At 32.8% G+C, this 25,004-nt stretch overlaps 6 protein-coding genes and 1 non-coding gene across 7 annotated transcripts; 3 read left to right on the top strand and 4 right to left on the bottom strand.

Annotated features, from left to right (window-relative positions):
• Positions 1-293: 293 nt before the first annotated feature.
• LOC113643460 (olfactory receptor 52E4-like) lies at positions 294-1,241 on the top strand. Its single transcript, XM_027147741.2, has one exon. The coding sequence runs from the start codon at positions 294-296 to the stop codon at positions 1,239-1,241; it is 948 nt and encodes a 315-aa protein (XP_027003542.2).
• A 2,471-nt stretch (positions 1,242-3,712) lies between these two features.
• LOC113643459 (olfactory receptor 52E8-like) lies at positions 3,713-4,660 on the top strand. The gene has a single exon (XM_027147740.2). It carries the CDS (start codon positions 3,713-3,715, stop codon positions 4,658-4,660), a length of 948 nt encoding a protein of 315 aa, XP_027003541.1.
• A 4,512-nt stretch (positions 4,661-9,172) lies between these two features.
• On the bottom strand, positions 9,173-10,177 carry or55e1 (odorant receptor, family 55, subfamily E, member 1). The gene has a single exon (XM_027147738.2). The coding sequence runs from the start codon at positions 10,154-10,156 to the stop codon at positions 9,173-9,175; it is 984 nt and encodes a 327-aa protein (XP_027003539.1). The 5' UTR covers positions 10,157-10,177.
• A 3,442-nt stretch (positions 10,178-13,619) lies between these two features.
• Positions 13,620-14,561, bottom strand: LOC113643457 (olfactory receptor 52K1-like). The gene has a single exon (XM_027147737.1). It carries the CDS (start codon positions 14,553-14,555, stop codon positions 13,620-13,622), a length of 936 nt encoding a protein of 311 aa, XP_027003538.1. The 5' UTR covers positions 14,556-14,561.
• Positions 14,562-19,182: 4,621 nt separating this feature from the next.
• On the bottom strand, positions 19,183-20,130 carry LOC113641869 (olfactory receptor 52K1-like). The gene has a single exon (XM_027144954.2). The coding sequence runs from the start codon at positions 20,128-20,130 to the stop codon at positions 19,183-19,185; it is 948 nt and encodes a 315-aa protein (XP_027000755.2).
• A 2,250-nt stretch (positions 20,131-22,380) lies between these two features.
• On the top strand, positions 22,381-22,544 carry LOC113643773. Its single transcript, XR_003440863.1, has one exon. It is a non-coding gene; the product is annotated as a U1 spliceosomal RNA (small nuclear RNA).
• A 1,307-nt stretch (positions 22,545-23,851) lies between these two features.
• Positions 23,852-24,799, bottom strand: LOC113643737 (olfactory receptor 52K1-like). Its single transcript, XM_027148159.2, has one exon. The coding sequence runs from the start codon at positions 24,797-24,799 to the stop codon at positions 23,852-23,854; it is 948 nt and encodes a 315-aa protein (XP_027003960.2).
• Between the last annotated feature and the right edge of the window lie 205 nt (positions 24,800-25,004).

The raw sequence follows: 25,004 nt of genomic DNA, 5'->3' as shown, positions 1-25,004 counted from the left end.
GGGGGATAGAATTAATATTTAAGAACAACTTGAAGTCAGGTCAGTTACATAGACCAAGGACAAGATTGTACAACTGTGCTTGATGTACAAATATCAATACCAGTTAAGAAATGTATACATAATTATGTTTTGCTGTTTAGATAATGTAGAAGTGTTAAGATTTTAAAATGATTATTTTATTATAAATAATATACTGTTATATGGTAAACATGTACAGAATTTGCTTTATCTTTTATGAAAATTGTACAATTTATTAAATTTGTCAATTCTGATTTTATTTTTCAGTTGAAGGGATGGATTACCAAACATTCTACAACATTTCACATTATGAATTCCATTTAATTGGATTTACAGACCTCCAGGGATACAGACCCCTCCTTTTTATTCCCTTTTTACTCATATTTGTCCACGCTTTAACTGCTAACTCTGTACTGATATTGGTGATTATAAAGCAGAGTTCTTTGCATGCTCCCATGTACATTCTGATTGCATTAATTGCTGCTCTTGGGTGTGCTGTGCCAATATTTGTTATACCCAGGATGCTGCATAGTTTTTTGCGTGATATAAATGGAATAACTAAAAGTGAATGCCTCATCCAAATGTTTGTTCTTCATGTTGCAGGTTGTTTTCAGTCAAGTATTTTACTCTGGATGGCTGTTGACAGGTTTTTTGCCATTATTTACCCATTGCGTTATCATAACTTTGTAAACCTCAAAAATTCTTTGCTTTTCTGCTCTATTTTGGTCATCCGTAATTTTGTATATGTTATTGGAATGGTTGTTCTTGTCGTGCCACTGCCATTTTGTAAGTCAAACCTTATTTACCACTGTGTATGTGAGCATACATCAGTTGTTAATATGGCCTGTGGAGATGTCTCTAAAAATTACTTAGCTGGGGTAATAGGTTTTAGTATTCCAAGTATTGATTGTGTTGTTATACTGTCTTCCTATATTGCTATATTTTTGGTCATATTTCGCTCCCCTTCCAGTGAGTCTCGCCAAAAAGCTATTCAGACATGCAGCTCTCACTTAATGAGTATAGCAGTTGCTTACTTCAGTGTTCTTACTGCATTTGTCGGGTATAGGGTGAGTACAGTTCCACGAGATGTGCGTGTCCTGTCTACTTTGTTATATATTCTATTTCCTGCTTGTTTAAACCCACTTATCTATGGTTTACGAACAAAAGAAATTAGAGTAAACTTAATAAAATTGCTAAAAATGAACAAAATTAGTACATCTTGACATTTGCTTTTTTTGTCCAGTGCTCTCAAATGTATTCAAATCTTCTTCAGTTTGATCTAGATTGGTGGTAGAAGCCAATCTAAATCTTTAAACACTAAAATAAATGGAAACAAATATGTATCACTTTCCATAATTGTAATACAATCATTACATGTTATTACAAAAAATGTTAAACTGAAGGTTTAGAAGCAGCTCTCTGGCAGCTCTCTGTTGCTGTGTCAAGCTGGGCTTCTGTCGGACACAAGGGAAGGAGACATACCTGTAAGTGTCCACTCATCCTCCAGTTTAGCTTAACTCCCATAGTGCCTTGTAAGGTACTTTCCTTTTCCCACAGTTTAAGATATGTTTAAAATATACTCATTACTAAATACTAAATACTGAAAAATTTATAATATAAAAAATAAGTTTTTGATAGTTATGTCATGTTAATTTAAGATGTTTTTTGTAGATATGTATGTAATAATTGAATGTTTTCAGTTATTGTATATGTTTTAAAAAATGTTTTATGTTTTTCAATTTATGGTAAAATATTGTTTTTTGATACATGAATCAACCCATTAAAAATTCAAATGCAGAACTAAATAGAAGCTTTCTTTTATATTCTTTTGTTAATTAAAAAAATATATATAATGTTTAAATATCTAAATCAGCAGCAGTAACTGTAGTCATTTTACAGTAGTCAGATTTTTTTTTTAATTAGCAAGTGATTTAATTAGTTCTGTAATGATTATGATAATTGTTCCCTCAAGGAATCTATGATCGTTTGCTCTCAGGTGGACTCACAGCTTATTTACTCATTTTAAGACATAAGTATAACACTGATGACAGGCTAGTTCATTAGTGAAAACTTTTACAAGGATTAACGTAAACACACTGTACAGTATGCACCACAAGGATGCAATATCTATTTTATTATTTTTTATTAAATGTATTAAAATGGGCCATTCACTGACACTGTTTCAAATTGCATACTATATTTATTATTCAAATATATAATTTTATTATTCACTTGTAGGTATAGTATAATTTATAATTAGTTATTAATGCAATATTTTTTAAAAAAAAGAATATTTTACAAACTTTTTGTATACACAGATTAATATATAATAAATTTATATCTAAATACAAGTTGGTATACAATATTCAGTTGGAACACTGAAAATAACTAAATAAAAATGTATATTAAATAATCATTTTATCTTCTAGGAATAATAAAAAACTTTACTAAAATATTACTTGAGTTCAATTTGAAATTAAACATGAATTCTACAAAGGAAACCAGCTATGTGAAATATATTAACATATATTACTATATACATTGTATACCTCTTTATTCAATTCATAATGTATTTTACAGCACACAATGATTTTAACATACAGTTGTGTGAAAAAGTGTTCACATAACACACATCCTCCTGATTTTTTATTTGTTTGCATGTTTGTCACTCTTAAATATTAGTCAAAGATAACACAAGTAAACACAACATGCAGATTTTAAATGCAGGTTTTTATCATTAAGGGAAAACAAAATCCAAACCCATTTGGCCCTGTGTGAAAATGTTTCACCTTTTCCCCCTGATTTAAACTTATTTATTTATTTATTTATTTATTTATTTGTTTGTTTGTTTGTTTGTTTGTTTGTTTGTTTATGGGTTTTGGCCTGATCTGATCAAATATTTGAAACCAAATAAAATGAGCAGCTATTTTCCAGCAGAATAGGAAATGATTTTACATCCATAAATTGATTTATTAAATGAGAAGAATGTTTTGTAATGTTTAATTTTTTTGGGTTCCAGTTTAAGTAATTTGTAAACAATTTACAGTCCATCAGCAATTTTTCAACAATATATTAGTGGAATAGTGGTAGTAAGGGCTTTTTATTTTTATTTTATACCATTGAGACAGTCACTAAACTATCAATATACTATCAGTAATGGTATCAGTATCAGAATATCCATGTAAACTAAATATCTTGTTTCAACATTTAGTAACATGTACATCAACAGTACATCTCTTTTATCTAATTTTACATAGCATTTGCTATTTAAAATTAACTATAAAATCTATAAGTAAGATGTCCTCTTAGAAAACCTTCTAGAATTCAGGTTAAGGTAGAAACAGTAATTTAAAAAAAAAAAAAAAAAAAAAATGATGACAAAGTTTTGCAGGTGGGTGCAGCTTAAAAGGGAACCACACACAGAGACAAGGACAAAGCACTACATGCGAATACAAATACACCCCTCCTACTCAGGTATGGATCATTTGTGTTTATTAAACTGTAATAACATTCTGTGAAGGGATTAACAGATTTTATTTTTGTTTTATTATTGTTTTGTTCTTAAATAAGTTATGAATGCTAACTAAGACAATATGAATTGTTAAAAGCACTATACAAACCAACTGAATTGAATTGAATTGCATGCTGTGAGAACTGTATGACAACTGTTTCTCTTTACAGCCAAATTCAAGGAATGGATTTCCAACAAGTCTACAATGTCTCACATTATGACTTCCATTTAATTGGATTTACAGATCTCCAAGGATACCGACCCCTTCTCTTTATCCCTTTTTTTGTCATTCTAGTATACACATTGATGGCTAATTCTGTTCTGTTATTGGTGATTATGAAGCAGAGGTCTTTGCATGCTCCCATGTATATTCTGATTGCATTAATTGCTGCTCTTGGGTGTGCTGTGCCAATATTTATTCTCCCCAGGATGTTAAATAGTTTTTTGCATGGCACAAATGTAATTACTAAAAGTGAATGTTTCATTCAAATGTTTGTTATTGGTGTAGCTGGTTGCTTTCAGTCAAGCATTTTACTTTGGATGGCTGTTGACAGGTTTTTTGCTATTATTTACCCATTGCGATACCAAAAGTTTGTAAATATCTCCAATTCATTAATGTTTTGCTCAATTTTGGTAATACGTAATTTTTTATACGGATTTGGAATACTTAGTCTTGCCATACCACTGCCATTTTGTAAGTCAAACCTAATTTACCACTGCTATTGTGAGCATACATCAGTTGTTAATATGGCCTGTGGAGATATCTCTAGAAATTACTTAGCTGGGGTAATGGGTTTTAGTATTCCAAGTATTGATTGTGTTGTTATACTGTCTTCCTATATTGCTATATTTTTGGTCATATTTCGCTCTCCTTCCAGTGAGTCTCGCCAAAAAGCTATTCAGACATGCAGCTCTCACTTAATGAGTATAGCAGTTGCTTACTTCAGTGCTCTTACAACATTTGTTGGGTATAGGGTGAGTACAGTTCCACGAGATGTACGTATCCTGTCTAGTTTGTTATATCTTCTTCTTCCAGCTTGTTTAAACCCACTTATCTATGGTTTACGGACAAAAGAAATTAGGGTAAACCTAATGAAATTACTAAAAATGACCAAAATTAGTACATCTTGACATTTGTTTGTCTAATGCTCTCAAATCTTAGTTACAAATTGCCTATTTGTTTAGGTGTTGAGCACATGCATTCACTGTCATTTGCATCATGTCAGGAATGGTAGAGAAGGATGTAAAGGTGTGGGTAAACATTTACTTTCAGTGAACCTGCTAGGAAAAAGCAAAGCCAGACGGCAACATGAACATGACACAAGTGAATAGTGACAATGACAAAAGACTGACTATGCTATACATACAATATGTGGGCTAATTACCTGTGACAAATAGACTTTACAGGAGATTATATTCAAATTACATTTTACCATAACACAAAAATTAATTGATCATTGACTAGCCACTTTTTTTCCCCATGTAACATTTTTAGCTGCCACATATCTTGTACTAAAATTATCTTTCTGTATATAGATAGAGAGAAAATAATTAATATAATAATTGAATGTGTTGATTTTTACTAGGATTTGTTTTTCACATTGACAGTAAAATATTGTTGTTGTTTTTTTGCTACATGAATCAACCCATTAAAAATCTAAAGGCAGATCTAAAGAGAAGCTTCTTATTTAATAAAGATTTGGTATTGGTCATATTTTTGTATAAAATATGTATTACAATAAAATGTTAACAAACTGATTAAATCCTTTAATCAGCATCAGCAGTTTAATAATTATAATCAGATTTTTTTTTAATTAGCAAGTCATTTAATTAGTTCTGGAATGATTATGATAATTGTTCCCACAAGGAATCTGAGTTTGCTCTCGGGTGGACTCACAGCTCATTTACACAGTTTATATTGTGGAAATGAAAGCTATTTTTGAAAGGAATAGGTATAACAATAATAATAATCTAGTTCATGTGTAAGAACATTTACAAGGATTAATGAAAACCCACTGTATGCACCACAAGGATGCAATATCTGTTTATGTTACTTATTAAAAAAAGTTAGTTTACAAAATTCCTGTATACACACAAAAATATGTTGTTTGTTTATTCTAGATTAAAACATTTACATGCATAGTCATAGTGCTTTAGTCAAATAGTCAGTTTGTGATAGAAATAACTGAAAATAACAAAATAAAATAAAAGAATTTATAAATTGAATAAAGACACATTTAAAATTATTTTTATTCAATTTTTAAATTCTTTTACAGAACAAAATAATTTAAGTTTTAATTTTATTAATTATGTGATGTAAAATCATGTACAATAAAGTGATGTACAATAAAGTACAACTAATGATTTTGTACACCTTTCAAATGTCAATTAATAATGTATTTTGAAGCACACAATAATTTACATAAACTATAATACAAATAATTGATGCTTTTTATTTGCATTATATAAAATCAATTTTCAATAAAAAATACAGCTAATGATTTTAGATCTGTAACAAGAACACAGGAAGGATCCTTGTCTGAGGTTTATTAGACACAAAACAACGTGACAAATAATCATTACCACTAAGTACTTCCACAATAGTCATTATCACTAAGTACTTCGAAGGCAGACATATTCAAAAGTGTCAAAAGCAAGGATCAGAATCAAGATCAAAATCAGAAGAACTAGTCAACAGCATAAACTAGACAAGGCATTAAGTGTTATAGACTGCGAAAAATTCAAAATGAAATGAAGGCAAACTGTAACAAACATGAGATAAATATAGATATGATAGATACTGTAAGAGATATTTGCAGGGTCCAGGCTGTATAATACATTATCAAATGGATAATCTCCTTGGCCTCTTAGTTAGAGAGAGGTATGGGTCATCAAAACAAACAAAAGGATTGAAAAATGACAAGCTAAATGCTAAAAGTACCTTACAAAGTATAGGAGTGAGGTTAAACAGAACAGACCCAATGTCTCCTTCCTTTGTTGTTGAGAAAAATCCAGCTTGCCAATCCAGAGAGCTGCCAGAGAGCTGCTCCTAAACCTTCAGTTTAACTTTTTTATTAATAACATATAATCATTGTGTTACTGTTTGATGTGATTGAGGTGATCAATATTTGTTTCTATTAACTTCAGTGTATTAAGCAATTTTAAGTAATAACTACTTCTGTATAGGTTTTCAGTCACTAATACAATTAAGTTTAGAACTTTGAGTTAAGACAAATACAAACAGTATATTTAAAATAAACACACAGTTCTCACAGTTTTAATGTATAAAAAAATAATAAAATCAGATAATAATGATAATATTCTGTAATGATACATGAAATAAAAATGATATGTAATAATAAAAAATGTCAGTTACAGATAATAAAGGGACATGGCTAAAATATATCCACAGTAATGAGAAGATATTTGAGGAAAAACAAGGAATAGAATCACTAGATGATGAAGTATGTTATGTTATGTTAAAACATTATCAAGAACACATACTGACATTTACTGAACCTTATCAACAAACAGGTCATGTAATAACAGCAGAGTTTACAGCAAAAACTTTGACATATCAACTCAGTGTACATTGTTTTAGCTTTACAATTTTTAATTGGGATAAAGCCAGGGAAAATCATTATATGCCGTATATAAGCTCACAGTCACATGAATGTTGAGGCAGGTTATTATGAAAGACTTAACACTCATATACACACACAGTAAAACAAGATTTTTTTATGATACAGTAGATGTTGAAACAAAATATTTCAAGGAATGTGAATATATGAAGCATATATTTCAAAATTCATATGGAGTAATTTAGAAATGGATGCGAAGTTTCATTAATTAGTAATTGGTTTACAGAAGATTTACTGTAGCTCCCTCTGGGCTCCAAAGGATCAGTTCTGCTTCTACTCTGTGCTCTGAACCCAGCTTTCTAAAAAGCTGAGATGGCGTAAAAGTTAATTTTAACATATACAACAAATAAAGGGACTGGAGGGCCTTTATGGTTGCACCAGTGTAATAATCAGTATTTGCAGTATTTCTTATGTGTCTGCCTTTTGACTTTGCTTTCGGATTAGTCTCGTATAGATCATCATAAGTGCCTAATCAAGGGCCCAATAGTACTACCTGTAGCTTTCTAGTAGTCTTTCTGTTTGTGCTTATGGAACACTGTGTCCTATATATAAATTTCTTGCTTAAATTTGCTCATTTAAACTAAATTTGAAATGCATTAATTAATTCAACATCAAGATCACCATAATTAAAAATCACATATATAAAAATCTTATAAAACATGAATTATATGCTTTAATTGGATTTTGGCTTATTAGTTTTCCCTACAGATCTTTAGGTACTTTAGGTCTCGGGTGTACACACAGCTAATTTACTGCTTTACTGCTTTGTATGACCAAATGCTAACAATTAGAAATACAGTAAAAACAAAATGCTTATTAATATTTCATTATTTTTACACAATAACGTTTAATGTGAAAACATATGTTATCTCTGATGGTCTGGCAATTTCATGTTCTGTTATTTACTGTATAAAACTTTATGTTATTGAAGGGAACGTGGGATCAACAGCAGTTTTTTAAATAGCACAAATCTTTTGGATTGAAATCAGTGTAGGCACTTCATTTTTACCCATTCTAAAAAGGTATTTTCTAATAGTTGTGCTGCCTAGACTATGTCCATTATACATGATTTACTTTAATAAACAGTTGTATCAGAATAAACATAGTTTATAGTGGCGTAATGATGCTCTTACTTTGCCAAAACCTTCTTTACAATAATCTCTATATTGCCACACTTTTATTAAATTCACTGCAGACTATTTACTGATCAGATTACATGATTGAGCAAATGATGCTGTTGAAAGATGAAACATTTTACATTATTTTAATAATGTAGCTTTGGTTCTACCTTCTGTGGTTATCACTGCAGGTCATAGCATAAGATAAGATAAACTTCAATGATCCCACAGTGCGGAAATTCACTTATCACAGTAGTTGACAGTTAGAATGCAGGTATAAAAGACTTAAAGAAAGAACAGTTTAATATCAAACAATTTTTTTTTAAAAAGCATCTGCAATTTAACAAAATAACAAATAAAGAGAAACAGCTGTCAAACATTTTATTTTTAGTTTATTATAAAATGTTTTAATACAAACCAATGCAATCACTAGTTTTTTGCAGTGTCGAATGAGCATTTTTAATTTAAACTTTTTGAATTCTTTGTCTGAGCACGAGAACACCAATTTTGTTTAAGTGCATTTCTGAGAGCTCAGGGATTAGTACTCTGTGCTACAGAAAGAGAATATTTATTTTTCACATTACACACTCTTCCAAATTGTCACATGGCTACAGAAGAATCCTAGCTCACTTCTGTGACATACAGTACATTTCAAATGTACAGTATGGATGTTTCCTTTTTTATTTAAAATTTCTTATTATTTGAAATATATTACACATTTTCATAAACAAACATGAAAAATTATGAAAGGGAATATAAAAAAAATACAATAAATTAATTTGAAAGCAAATGTGGCATAACACACACAGATATTTTGACTGTATACTTGCAGGAAAAACACACTGAATCCATTTGATTGAATCATTAATGTTACTAAAACGGTATCATAACTTGACAGTTGAAACCTTTACAGTGAAAATTCTATTTACATGCAATTTGAATATTTTGATCAGTGCAATCTTTATCTCTTTGGTTCGGACACCATAGATAATTGGATTTATACAAGCAGGAAACAGAATATATGTGACTCCCAGAAAGGTATTAACATCAACTGGAATTGGAATTTGAAGATTTCTTGAGAGAAAAGTAACACTTCCTATGAAATAAAAACACATCATGACAATTAAGTGATTACTACAAGTATGAATTGCTTTTGATCTTTGCTCTCCTGCAGCAGCCCTTAGCACTACAAACAGGATTTTCACATAAGAGACAAAAATCACAGATATATCAATTCCAACAAAACAAACAATCACAGCAATCCCAACTGCAGCATTTCTGGCAGTAGAACTACAGGCTAGGCTGACAAGAGCCATGTGGTCACAGTAACAATGGTGGATAATATTTGACCCACAAAAAGACAAAGATGCAGCCAAACCAATCAACGTGCACATCATTGTTCCACTCCTGATTAAAGTAAAAATAAGCAGTTTTACAAACATAGAGGAGTTCATAATTGTTGTGTAACGAAGTGGATTACAGATTGCTACATAACGATCCAGAGCCATTGCTAGAAGTATAGTAGACTCTACTGAGGAAAAGAAATGAATGAAAAACATTTGTGTTAAACATCCAACCAAAGTTATTTCATTTAGGTCAAAGAGAAAGCTCAAAAGCATTACAGGAACAATGGCAGTAGGTACAATGATGTCAACCACTGCTAAGGCAGACACAAGTAAATACATTGGACTGTGAAGTGTATTTGTGTTTTTGATTACAAAAAGTATTAACGTATTTCCAACAAGAACTAAAAGGTAACTGAGAAGAAATGGCAGGAAAAGCACGTGTCTGTATTTAAAAGTCTCTGGGAATCCAACAAAAATAAAGTTTGTGTGTGTAAAGTTTGCTCCTTGGAAATTCTCAGTCATGGCACTGTAAATAAGATGAAATTTCAGACAAAATGCAGTCATTATTTTGCTTTCTAGATAACTCTAGATAATAAGACAACACCTAAATAATACCATTTCCAAGTCTTAATTAATAGTGCAAGTAATAAGAAACTTTATTTAATCTAAAACAATTAAATAGCTTTATTTTAGTTACAGTTATCATTGTAATTAGTTATAAAATACAGGTACCTGCCTCTGGTTTTCTGATGCTTTGGCTTCTTCTTTGGCTTGGTCATTCATACAGAGAACACTGACGACCAAATGAACTCCTACACAAAACCATGTTAATATATATATACTCTGTTGACCTTTTTATCCCTTGGGATTGAAAAACCCAATAATTAAAAAAAGATTCGATAACATTTCAACTGGCTCTTTCCTTATTTGACAGCAATTTCATCATAACTATTTGGATATTTTAGTTTGCTTTGCGAGTAATAGCATTATCTGATTAATTGTGTTTTTACTAACAAAAATGTTTTTATATACAGATGACAGCGTATTTTAGAGATGATGATTTTAAAACGATGCTGTGAAACTATTGTCTATTTTTTGGTGTTCTGTCCATGAATTTCATTCATTTCATTAATGTAACAATGATATTTTCATAAATTATCATTGTTAAACAGGTACGCTAAAGTGCCTTGTTCAAATTGACATTGTCCCATGATACCATGTGCCCGGATACTGAATTTGTTCCAACCAGGCTCCACATACAAGTTCACTAATTAATCATTAAAAACTTTGGTTTATTTTACTAATGAGCTCTGATCCTTAACAGTGTGCATAGTTAAATAATGCCTGTAATGGCGATGGCCCTTATTAAGTGGCAAGGTTCTATGTACTGCATTATAAAGACACGTGTTTTGTGATTCTTTATATAGCAAAAAAACTTAGCTCTTACTAAGGGCCTATATATTTATTGTTGCTGTTATTGTCATTGCCCACATAATAGAACGCAAGTTGATCATCATTCAGTGAAATTAGTCAGAGCATAATCCACCAGGACTAACACAAAGTGATACTCTTGTCTATGCCAATTCTCCCAAAAGCGACCGTGAGTACATTAAAGCATGTTATTGCACTTTTGGAGTGGCCAGAGGATTTACCAACCAACATTCATGATATGCTGCACACAACCTGTGTAAGTACCTCAAATGCCTGGCCTATAAAAATGTGTCATGGGATAGTCAAGTGTTTTATGCTGTCCTTGATTTCCATCCATAAGATTAAGATGATCCACATGAAAAGAGCATTTTCTTATAGGTAAATGACTTCAGTTAATATTTGTAGAGTGCTTTTTTGTGTGCTTCCCATAAACTTAAAAATAAACAAATAAACAAACAAACAAACAAATAAATAAAAAAGAGCAAACATTTCACTGCTTGTCTCACATTCAAGTTTTAATTAAAGTGAATTTTCTATCTGGGTGGGTGACATACTCCTGGTAACAACTTGAGAATGTGAAGAGGAATGGGCTTGATAAGACTTGAGGCTATATGCTTTGAAAAAAATTAATGTGGCTGCGGAAGTGTCAGCTAATTACTGCTTGGTGTTAAACTGGATTTGTAATACCTTAGACTTTGTAATCCCTAGGATGTGCTGACGGACACATTGGTAAGACAAGCAATCAAGGTGCAAACAAAGTACTTCCTCTCCTGGATCAGTTTAAAGGTAAAAGTAAGACAGCTTTTGTGACAAAGATACTAGAGACTAAAGATATTCTGAGCAAGGCAAGGCTTGCCTAGGATAGGGTTTTTATGGTAAACATGGCTCTTCAGGGATGTTGGTCCCTGAATTTAAAGAATAGACCACATGGATAGATCAACAATAAATCTACATGGAAGACTCCTTCAGATATTGAACTGAGGATTCAGGAGGAGCAATGATATAAACCAAATGCATATTCCTTAGCATTATTAAGGGTCTTTCAATTCAATTCAATTCAAGTTTATTTGTATAGCGCTTTTTACAATAGACAATGTCTCAAAGCAGCTTTACAGAGGGACCAATCCCTTTCACAGGGACCAATCAGAAAAATTAGCTCATTTGGACACTGTACATTTATTCCACTCAGTTAGCTCTTGATAGAGTTGCAATAGACTATGGAAAAGTACTGGCTCACAGGTTAAGGCTTTAAAATACCAATGGAATAGGGCCATTTTTGAGTTTTGGATACTACAGGTCCAGGACTCACTTGGAGAGACTATATGTCCCAGTTGGTATGGGGATCCCACATTTTTCCACCATAGCAAATAACCAAGCCAGAACAACAATGAATTTAATTCATTTACACAATTTCAGCATCTTATGCAACACCTGACAAGAGTAGAATAGAAAATGAATTTAGACTGAACTTAAAAAAATGAGTGAAGGTGTTTATTTTGTTTATCAACAGCGTAATACATTTATTTATAACAAAATATAACGAAATACAAAAAAAAAGGAAATCCTAAAATAAAGGAATACTAATGCATTCTTTTTTTTCATATAAGGTGAAAATCAGTCACAAAGCTATTCATTGATCTAACTTTTCACCAGACTTTTCATATATAAACTGTCCATTCAAATAGCCCCATGTTTAAAGTAGTCAGGCTTTTTGAAATGCTGAATACATTAATATACAGTACATGCTGCCTCTTTAAATCTTAAAATGTTTGTCCTCTTCCTGTTGAACAGCTCAATAAGTACCTCTTACATTTCTTCCAGCATCTGAAAAAAGGTAAACATACCCATACCCATTCTCAGGATCTTTTACGGGGCAATATTGACAGTTAAATATCTATTCACTTCGCATCTATGGACCTTATGATTACTGTAACATCTTATTGTCATGTTTAATTTATTGTGATAGGAGTATTTATGCTGAACTGCTCTATGTGTAATTACTGGGGTTTTTTTCAGTGTTGACATCGCTCTGTGGGAATTGAGTAAAGCCTCAAGTGCAGAATTATGTGTGCATTTAGGTATGCTGCAAAATAATTTTGGGGCCATTCTCTAAAGTGTGGCTAAAGTACACTAAATACTCTTATCTTTAACTTTGTATAAAACATGCTATATTTTTCTCAGCTGCATAATTAAATTTGATATGTACTGATGCATGTTTGAGTCCTACACTAGTTGCCCCAAGCTTCGTGCCTTGCATGTCCCAGCCCTACGTCACTACCAGTGTTCTTGAATAAAATACAGCACATTCAATAATTATATATTATTATATATAGGTATAGACGTGCTAGTGTGAGTGTATGCATCTGACCCTGCGTCTGGTGCTTTTAATTCAATACACAACATTTTTAATGCTTATTATTTGTAGGTAAAGTTAAAAAACAAACAAATAAAAATATATCATTATAGCAACTTGGTCTTTTCAGAAGGTATTAAACAAGTATGCTTTAAAACTATACTCAAACAACTGCCATAAAATGCATATGATTATACTTTATTAAGATACAAGTTGGTACATGAATTTCAAAAATTGTTCTCTTATTTCTTTGTTTCGTACTCCATATATAATTGGGTTGAAACAACTTGGAAAAAGCAAGTACATTGTGCTCAGAAACACACGGTTGGAGGGAGAAAAGTTATTTCGGATTCTGTATGACATAAATGCAATTAAGGCAAAGGTAGCAGTAACTGTCATAACAATTATATGTGTTATACAAGTGTTAATAGCCTTTACACTACCTTTGCCAGTTTTTATAACATAGCACAGTATTATTAAATACGATACTACGATTAAAAAGAAATCAGATGTTGTTACGAGGAAAATGCATGAAAGCCCCAATATGTTGTTAATGGAAATATCTCCACAAGCCAATTGAACTAATGCCATGTGTTCACAAAAACAGTGATCTATCTCATTTGTCACACAGTAAGATAATTTTCCAGCCCAAGATACTATTATCATAATTAAGAGTACATTTCTGATAACTGGAAAAAGAATAAACTTCAGACAGTTGTTCATTGACATGTATGTGTTGTAATAAAGAGGTCGGCATATAGCAAAGAAACGATCCAGAGCCATCCAGAGCAGTATAGTAGACTGAAATGTGCCAACAACATGAATGAAAAACATTTGCACTAAACAGCCCAAAAGGGAAATTCCATTCCAGTTGAATAAGAAATTAAGCAACATATTTGGAACAAAAAATATTGGTAAACACAGGTCTACAACTGCCATAAGACCAATTAGTATACACATAGGAGAATGCAAAGCCCTCTGAGAAATAATTAAATATATAAGAATAGAGTTTGAAATTGTAGACAATAAAAACATAAGGAGATAAGGAATGGAAAGAAAGGGCCGCCATTCTCCCAAATCAAGAAATCCATTGAATGTAAAAGTTGTAAATGAAATATTTTTTGTTGTAACCAACATGATAAGGTTAAGCGTAGTTGCATAGGAGTTCATTCACTGTTCATTCACACAACGAAACCCACTGTCGTTGCTTTTGTTTGTTACAAATCTTTCAAATGTTGCATAATGTTCTATTATAAATGCCTAGTGAGCCAGAAAAAGAACTTTAGCAAAATAAAAAAACATACTGTACTTGAAATGTTCAAGATCTACAAAACATGTCATATATACTTCCTGTCAGAACTCTCTCTGTTTTACAAATGCTTATCATGTATCCTCCTTTGCTTACTGATAGGTAATTAAAGCTTAATGCTTAACTCTATCTCTATATAGACCCTGTGTTCCCTTGTGGTTCTGATTCATGCACCTTAATCATTAGGGGCAGTGAGAAAAATACTTGAATATCTAGTATTCAAAACAAATAAACAAATAAAACAAATATCACAATTTTCTCGCTCTTAATATTAGTTGGCTGGCAATTGATTATATTTCAGACAAATTAGTATTAAAATGCATAATAATCTATTGTTTGCTACATAAACACATTAAAAACTCTAATCACACACTCCCACTTAAAAAAAACCCAAAAACTGCACTTACTCCTATTCCGTGTCAAAGGCAGAGGAAGGCACATCACAGCATATCATCACAGCATAGCATTTTAGTAAAAAATAAAAAAATTATAATTAATAATCTTAACTCAAACAATAATCTGATTGCAAGTTTACATCCCCTAGTATAATGCCGCTTATGCCTGTGCTCCAAATTAACTAATTGTTCTGATGTATGTATCATCAGTTATAACATAATATTATAATATAATGTAATGTTTATTAATTAAATTATTCTGATTAACTCCAGGGTAGGTTGATTAGCATCTCTGGAAAATTGTCCATAGTGTGTGATTGCATGAGTGAATGAAAGTGTGTGTGTGCCCTGCGATGGGTTGGCACTCCGTCCAGGGTGTATCCTGCCTTGATGCCCGATGACGCCTGAGATAGGCACAGGCTCCCCGTGACCCGAGGTAGTAGTCGGATAAGAGGTAGAAAATGAATGAATGAATGAATGATTAACTTCAAATAAAGACCAGCTTACTACTAAATACATGGTCTGCAAATATTTTACAAATAATTTTTGGGTTCCCATTGTCAAAATGTATTGATTGGAAGAGCAGTAGAAAAGTTCCAGAAACATTAGATGTACCATGGATAAAAAAGAAATCATCCAGAAGTGGAAAAAATTGTGACCCCAACTGATATAATGAAGAACAGGGTATCCCTCATTCTTCTTCTACTTTGGCTTTTCCCATTAAGGGTCACCACAGCGAATCATCTGTTTCCAACTCTATCCTCACCATTGTCTACTCTCACATCAATTACCTTCATGTCCTCTTTCACCACATCCATATATCTCCTCTTTGGCCTTCCTCTTGACCTCTTACCTGGCAGCTCCATATCAGCTCCATCTTTCTACCAATATAACCATCTCTCTCCTCTGTACATTTCCAAACCATCTCAATCTTGCATCTCTGACCTTGTCCCCAAAACAGCCAACCTGAGCTGTCCCTCTGATGTGCTCATTCCTAATCCTGTCCATCCTTGTCACTCCTAAAGAGAACCTCAACATCCTCATCTCTGCTACCTCCATCTCTGCCTCATGTCTTTTCTTCACTGCTACAGTCTCTAACCCATGGAGCAGCTCTCACTACTGTATTGTACAGCTTTACTTTGATTCTTGCTGACACTCTTCTGTCACACAACAGAACACTCCTGACACTTTTCTCCACCCACTCCAACCTGACTGTACTTGCCTCTTCACCTCTTTTCCAGACTCCCCATTGCACTGAATGTTTGACCCCAAATACTTAAACTCCTTCACCTTCTTGACCTCAGCCTCCTGTAACCTCACTCTCATTCATACACATTCATACACACTCACTTTATCTGTCAACCTGTCTATCACCATAGCAAACAAGAAGGTATTCAAAGCCTATCCTTGATGTAGCCCCACACTCACCTTCAACTCCTCTGTCTGACCTACAGCACATTTCACTGCTGTCATACTCCTCTCGTACATATCCTGAACTACTCTGATGTACTTGTCCGCCAATCCTGACGTCCTCATACAGTACCATAGCTAAATCCACAACGACGCAGTGCAGCTCGGTTCTAGGCCTTTTTTAGGGTGGCTCCAGCCCCCCTGTCTGTGATCTCAGCCACCCTTAAAATAAAAGTATAATTTTTACTTTCATAAATAAACAATAAAAATTACGTTAAAATGCAGGACATGTCGTCGATGGGAAAGAAAATTATTTATCAGATCCAAGAGCGATTTTTTCCCACTTTGCTTTTAAGCGCGTGCGTTGTAGTCTTTTAAAAGTGTGACATCAGCTGTCTGCTTTATGAAGCTGTCTGTTTTTTTTTTTGGAGAAGCACAGAAACGCGCATCGTGCACGTCAGTCAGAGCTATTTATCTATAACCAAATTGGGTGGAAAACCGCAAAGACGGCAACCAGAAGTAGTGAAATTTCACTATTCTTATTACTGGAGTTGACAGCACAAACAAAATATTAATGCAAATAATCCATTCAATACTAAATAAAAATAACATTTATTAATTTGGTAATTTGTCTTGTGAATATTTTTTTAATTAATTAAAAATTAATTGACTGCATTCATTGGACACACTGTTTGTAGAGAATGCACACATACATGAATTGATTTGATTCAAGACTGGCATTATTACATCATGCATAAAATTTTGGTGTCCACTTTTGCCATTCTAAATAATACCATAACTTTTGGCTTACTATGTAGTCATATAATATATATTTATATAAAAAATATCTAAAACTCTTCTCAAAACTCATCCTCCACTATTCTTTCCCATAGCTTCATAGTGTGGCTCATCAACTTTATAAATGTGTAGTTGCTACAACTCTGCACATCACCCTTGTTCATAGAGATTGGCATATGGCTCACTGAGAATAGAAAATTTTGGGCATGATTCTAAAATAAATAATTATTAGTCATTATCAAGAAAAAAGATCAAGGTTAATAGCTCCAAATTAACTATTTTGGTGCTAAATGCATGTTTCAAATACATACATAGCATTTTATCAATCAGCCTAATGTGATGTCGATCTCACAAACACAAACTTTTTTTAGGAGCAAATTTTTCTAGATATTATTTTTATACATTTTTGAGAAATATTTTTAGAACAGAAATTTAAAGACATTTGTAAATGCATCATACACACAGATACCATTAAAAGAGACGTAAATGAACACAAAGTATAGATTTCTTGTTTATAATTTGCTCATGTAATTTATTTATTTATTTATTTATTTATTTATTTATTTATTTATAAATATAAGAGTTTGTTTTTGTACCCCATTTTGACACTTGATAACAATCCCTTAAAAACAAATGCATCATACACACAGATAACATTAAAAGAGACTTAAATGAACACAAAGTATAGATTTCTGTTTTTAGGAATTCCTCCATGAAAAAAATATTATTTTAATTATGTATTTATTATTTATTTATTTATTTTATTTTTTATATGTGTTTGTTATTGTACCGCATTTTGACACTTGATAACCCTCCCCGAAAACGCAACTACCACCCAAAGAGGGTGGAGCAAACATATGCTTTTTCCAAAATACATGAAGCCATTGTCCGTTGTCTTTTTAAACTAATGTTTGTGCAGTGTCAGAGAGCAACATCACACGAAAGCCTTATCTGCCTTATTCTGCATGTGTAAACTCACTGATGCCCACAGTTGGTTGGTGCAGATTTGGTAGCTAGGTGATTACACGTATGGCATCTTTCCATAGGTCATGATCTCTAGATGCTAAGACATGACAAGTATAAACATATTAAATGTAGTTTTTGGTGCTCACAACTTTTTCCATGGTAAGGTTATAATTTCTATGGAATTCCCTATCTACAACTTATAGGACGTATCACATTTTTGTAATATTCGCTATTTGTAATTTTTGGCATCAAGCAAAATACTTTTTTATTATATTCTGTAAAATACTGTATAAAACACACAGTAATGCTTTTAAAATGGCAAAATAAACTTTAATAATCAATTGTATAATAAACATGCATAAACCATTCTGTTTACTGAAGGAATACAAATATATCACCAAATGTGAAATATCAAATCCCCAAAATTATTAGCATTATCCCATACCATGCCTTCCATTTAAACTGAATTTCTATCATTGCCTCTGGCTTGCAGATTCAGTAAATTGTTTAATTAAAATATGAAATCTGTTAACCTGCCTTGCGATAATGTCCAATATCGAATGTAGAAGAGTATACTCTTTGAGAAACAAAAGTTGGGGTAGCTGGACTGATCTATTGTGCATAGACAGAGCTTAGTACCATACTGTATATACTTTTTTATAATAACATTAGTATGTAATATTTTAATTGCATATTTACTATTCCTAATACACCTAATTTAATAATCCTAATTTACACACCTAATACAATATATTTTTATTAATAGTGCTCAGAATCCTATGCACGTTGTGTGACATTTAATCATTTCCGACAGTTATACAAAGTATTTCAATTAAATGCACAGCAAAACAAACATGCAATAATTCCACCGTCCCACTTCAGTATATTACTGTGGTAAGACTTTCAGATTGTTCAGCAATTTCAAAAACTGTTTTCTTATTTCAGTTGTTCTTATTCCATAAATAATTGGATTGAAACAGCTTGGGAATAGTATATACATAGTACTCAGAAAGACACGGATATTGGGATCAAAATTATTTCTTATTCTGTATGACATAAAAGCAATCAAGGCAAATGCTAGATTGACTGTCATGACAATAATATGTGTAATACAGGTATTGATTGCCTTCAAGTGGGCTTTTCCTGATTTCATGACAGAAGCAAAGATTATTATATATGATGCAGTAATAAAAAGAAAATCTGCAGTTGGTATAAGAAAAGCAGATAAAAGGCCAATTAGGTTGTTGATAGATGTATCTCCACATGCCAGTTGAACCAATCCCATATGTTCACAAAAACAGTGATCTATCTCATTTGTTGAACAGAAATTCAATTTTCCAGCCAAAGAGATCATTATAATGTTTAAAAAAAAATTCCTGGTAAGTGGCACAATAATAAACTTCAGAAAGCTATGTAGTTCCATGTATTTGTGATAGTAAAGTGGTCTGCATATTGCAAAGAACCGATCTAGTGCCATCCACACCAGTGTAGTAGACTGGAATCCACCAAGAATCTGAATGCAAAACATTTGTATTAAACAGTTCACTAGAGAAATTCCATTCCAGTCAAATAAAAAGTTAAGCAACAAATTTGGCACAAAAAATATTGGCCAGCACAAGTCTACAACACTCATAAAACCTATTAAAACATACATTGGAGCGTGTAAACTCTTCTGAGATACAACTAAATAAATTATGATAGAGTTTGATATAGTAGACAATAAAAACATGAGGAAATATGGTATTGATAATATAGGTCTCCATCCTCCCAAGGCCAGAAAGCTATTTAGCTTAAAAGTTGTGTATGAAATATTTGGTGGTGAGAAATCTTGCATGCTGTTCCTGAACTTCACTATTAAGGCAGAATTACTAGCAATTTTTACATTTCAGGTATTAGGGCATAATATTAGCACAGCACCAGTTTTATCTGTTGCATATTAAGGATAATACAGTACAAGTCCATTCTATATGTAGACAATAATTACTGATTATTGCTTTTCATAAACATAAGAACATTTACATGTCATAATCATGTGTTTTTCAACAGTACTGTGTGGAAGAAAAAATTCAACAGATTTACAATTTTGTTTACAATTAAGTGAGTTTGTTTACAACAAAACTGAGTTGTGAGTAAATTCACATATCCTCTATTGTATAAGGATTACAGTATAAGAAACATTGATTTTGAGGAATAGAAATTACAAAATCCCATGCATGATACATCTGACAATTATCCTCGTGGCCTTTCAGGCACATGTAAAACCAAAACATCATTCTCTGTCTCTATATACCTGTTATGTTCTCATGAGGCTCTGCTTTATTCCTACAGGCTTTAGTTAGCAGTCCTTGAATGACATGGAAAAGCAAGTCTTGTTTATCTCCTTCAGATAAGATTAAAACTATGTTTTAGCACAGGGAGGCTTAATTTCACAATCAACAAAATTCAAGATTGTACTTATTTTGTTGTTTTGTTATCTTTTTTGTTTTATTATTTTGTGAAAATAATGTTATCTTGTATTTGCAAATAGAATTTTAAAACTAATAAAGAAACCCCAATATCAAAATTGGTGTCCAATGTATTAATGCTCCTAATCCTAAATACTCCTAATCTGTAAGGAAGTGAGGAAAGAAGCTGAAATATTTGGTGAAATACTGATTTAACATTAAAGCAGTTCCCCTACTTTCTGCAATTCAGTGCCAGGTACCATGAAAACAGTATTATAGTAATAGTAATAGTAATAGTAATCGTAATCGTAATCGTAATCGTAATAGTAAAATCGTACCCCAGAACACTAGGGCTGTCACTAGTGATTGTCTTCAAAATTTTAATATTCTATAATGATATGAAAGTGTAAGACTCAAACAAATTCATATGAAATGATCAAAATTCAAAAACACATTTGGCTTGAAAGATAACTAATGACCTCCCTTTGTTGATAAAGGCCCTGATGTGTTGACAGGGCCGTTGTACTTTGGAGAAGCTCATAGCTATTTCATGGGAGAATTTAATTACATTTTTTTGTCAGTTGTAGTCTAGATAACTTTCTTGATTTGGAGACACAGGTGTTTTGAAACATAGTCAGCTTGCTTTTGCTTACACAGGTTTATTAGACAGAAGGTGGAAAGATTGGTGGATTGAAAGCATTTATATGATACCTCTGGTCCCAGACATTCTCTCTTGGGACCTACCATTGCAAAGCCACTGGTATCATGACTGAGGTGCTATAATTGAAGTGTTTAAATTCTATTAATTCAGCAGACCTCTAAGCCTGGTGGAAGTCAACTTCCATGACTCAGCATATGATTTCAAAGAACCCTTGAGAGATAGAGAGTAATTTGGAGCTTAATTCTATTTTCAACTCTTAGACACATTAAGACTTGTAGAGTCATCCGAATGAATAGTACCCAGAGGCTTCGTATTATTCGCTATTTGTAATTTTTGGCATCAAAATGAAGCAAAATACTTTTTTATTATATTCTGTAAAATACTGTATAAAACACACAGTAATGCTTTTAAACCAGCAAAATCAACTTTAATAATCAATTGTATAATAAACATGCATAAACCATTCTGTTTCCTGAAGGAATACAAATATATTACCAAATGTGAAACCATATCATTTATTCATTCATTTTCTACCGCTTATCCGAACTACAGGGAGCCTGTGCCAATCTCAGGCATCATCAGGCATCAAGGCAGGATACACCCTGGACGTAGTGTCAACCCATCGCAGAGCACACACATACTCTCATTCACTCACACACTATGGACAATTTTCCAAAGATGCCAATCAACCTACCCTGCATGTCTTTGGACCGGGGGAGAAAACCAGAGTACCCGGAGGAAACCCCCGATGCACAGGGAGAACAGGCAAACTGCGCACACACACAAGGCGGAGGCGGGAATCAAACCCCCAACCCTGGAGGTGTGAGGCAAATGTGCTACCACTAAGCCACTGTGCCCCCTTGAAACCATATCAAATCCCCAAAATTATTAGCATTATCCCATACCATGCCTTCCATTTAAACTGAATTTCTATCATTGCCTCTGGCTTGCAGATTCAGTAAATTGTTTAATTAAAATTATACTTACCTGGCAGGGGCAATACCATGATCAAGGAGGTGGATTGCCCAAAGCGAGGCTCGGCCATTGCACTCGGGCTGTGCTGACCTTTGCGAATTCCCAAAATGCGGGAATCTCGACTGCATAATTTCTGATAGTGGGGGACTGCGTTCGCGCTCTCCCCTGTTTTGTTTGGGGGCAAGTCGTGGCCTAATGGTTAGAGAGTCTGACTCATAATCCTAAAGTTGTGGGTTCGAGTCTCGGGCCGGCCACATGACTGAGGTGCCCTCGAGCAAGGCACCGAACACCCCAACTGCTCCCCGGGCGCCGCAGCATTAATGGCTGCCCACTGCTCTGGGTGTGTGCTCACGGTGTGTGTGTTTACTGCTGTGTGTGTGCACTTTGGATGGGTCAAATGCAAAGAACAAATTCTGAGTATGGGTCACCATACTTAGCCGTATGTCACGTCACTTTCACTTCACTTTAAAAATATTAAATCTGTTAAGCTGTCTTGTGATAATGTCCAATATCGAATGTGCAACTGCGCAACTGTATATATATAATATTTAAGTGGGTTGTGTGTACTCTTTGAGTAAACAAAAAGTGGGGTAGCTGGGCCACAGAACCTAACCATTGCCCATCTCATCACTTTTTCTTAAAATCACTCTACTTGGACTAAATATAGTCATGGTCTCAATGATTTCATTCAAAATAATTATGTTAGAGACCATGACGATCTATTGTGCATAGACAGAACTTAGTGCCATATATACTATTATTATTTTATTATAACATTAGTATATAACATTTTAATTGCATATTTACTATTCCTAATACTATATACAGATACAAGAACATGCGCACCAGAACCAGCAGGTTCAGGGACAGCTTTTTTCCATCCACCATCACACTACTGAACTCTACACTAACCGTTAGAACACTGTAAAAATACTGTATATGACCTCTGTAAAATTATACATACAATGTACATATCACATATTGTATTTTTTATACTTCTCATCCTCTACACATACTGCTCTATTTCATTTATGTGTATTTTATAGCCTTTATATTTATTCACTGTACATATGTTTGCATATATATCTATGTATTACATGCTGTACATATGCTACATATTTATCTGCACATGTCTATTTGCACAATTGCTACTATTTGCACTTCTGGTAGATGCCAAACTGAATTTCATTGCAGTGTTCCTGTACTATGCAGTGACAATAAAGTTCTATCTATCTATCTATCTATCTATCTATCTATCTATCTATCTATCTATCTATCTATCTATCTATCTATCTATCTATCTATCTATCTATCTATCTATCTTTTTTAGTATTAGTGCTCAGAATCCTATGAACATGGTGTGACATTTAATCATTTCAGACAGTTATTTGATCAAATATACTGTATAAAAAGTATTTCAATTAAATGCACAGCAAAACAAACATGCAATAATTCCACCGTCCCACTTCAGTATATTACTGTGGTAAGACTTTCAGATTGTTCAGCAATTTCAAAAACTGTTTTCTTATTTCAGTTGTTCTTATTCCATAAATAATTGGATTGAAACAGCTTGGGAATAGTATATACATAGTACTCAGAAAGACACGGATATTGGGATCAAAATTATTTCTTATTCTGTATGACATAAAAGCAATCAAGGCAAATGCTAAATTGATTGTCATGACAATGATATGTGTAATACAGGTATTGATTGCCTTCAAGTGGGCTTTTCCTGATTTCATGACAGAAGCAAAGATTATTATATATGATGCAGTAATAAAAAGAACATCTGCAGTTGGTATAAGAAAAGCAGATAAAAGGCCAATTAGGTTGTTGATAGATGTATCTCCACATGCCAGTTGAACCAATCCCATATGTTCACAAAAACAGTGATCTATCTCATTTGTTGAACAGAAATTAAATTTTCCAGCATAACAGATCATTATAATAATAATTAAAAAATTCCTGGTAAGTGGCACAATAATAAACTTCAGAAAGCTATGTAGTTCCATGTATTTGTGATAGTAAAGTGGTCTGCATATTGCAAAGAACCGATCTAGTGCCATCCACACCAGTGTAGTAGACTGGAATCCACCAAGAATCTGAATGCAAAACATTTGTATTAAACAGTTCACTAGAGAAAATCCATTCCAGTCAAATAAAAAGTTAAGCAACAAATTTGGCACGAAAATTATTGGCCAGCACAAGTCTACAACACTCATAAAACCTATTAAAACATACATTGGAGCGTGTAAACTCTTCTGAGATACAACTAAATAAATTATGATAGAGTTTGATATAGTAGACAATAAAAACATGAGGAAATATGGTATTGATAATATAGGTCTCCATCCTCCCAAGGCCAGAAAGCTATTTAGCTTAAAAGTTGTGTATGAAATATTTGGTGGTGAGAAATCTTGCATGCTGTTCCTGAACTTCACTATTAAGGCAGAATTACTAGCAATTTTTACATTTTAGGTATTAGGGCATAATATTAGCACAGCACCAGTTTTATCTGTTGCATATTAAGGATAATACAAATCAATTCTATATGTAGACGATAATTACTGATTATTGCTTTTCATAAACATAAGAAGACACAATTTCATTGAATTTACATGTCATAAT

The sequence above is a fragment of the Tachysurus fulvidraco genome, chromosome 11 (assembly GCF_022655615.1).
Source record: "Tachysurus fulvidraco isolate hzauxx_2018 chromosome 11, HZAU_PFXX_2.0, whole genome shotgun sequence".
Taxonomy (NCBI): domain Eukaryota; kingdom Metazoa; phylum Chordata; class Actinopteri; order Siluriformes; family Bagridae; genus Tachysurus; species Tachysurus fulvidraco.
This window is presented reverse-complemented; position numbering and strand designations above follow the sequence as displayed.

Bases quoted from the DNA above. Each gene is read 5' to 3' on its own strand.
- LOC113643457 (XM_027147737.1), bottom strand. From the start codon at position 14,555: ATGTTGGTTACAACAAAAAATATTTCATTTACAACTTTTACATTCAAT.
- or55e1 (XM_027147738.2), bottom strand. From the start codon at position 10,156: ATGACTGAGAATTTCCAAGGAGCAAACTTTACACACACAAACTTTATT.
- LOC113643459 (XM_027147740.2), top strand. From the start codon at position 3,713: ATGGATTTCCAACAAGTCTACAATGTCTCACATTATGACTTCCATTTA.
- LOC113643737 (XM_027148159.2), bottom strand. From the start codon at position 24,799: ATGCAAGATTTCTCACCACCAAATATTTCATACACAACTTTTAAGCTA.
- LOC113641869 (XM_027144954.2), bottom strand. From the start codon at position 20,130: ATGCAAGATTTCTCACCACCAAATATTTCATACACAACTTTTAAGCTA.
- LOC113643460 (XM_027147741.2), top strand. From the start codon at position 294: ATGGATTACCAAACATTCTACAACATTTCACATTATGAATTCCATTTA.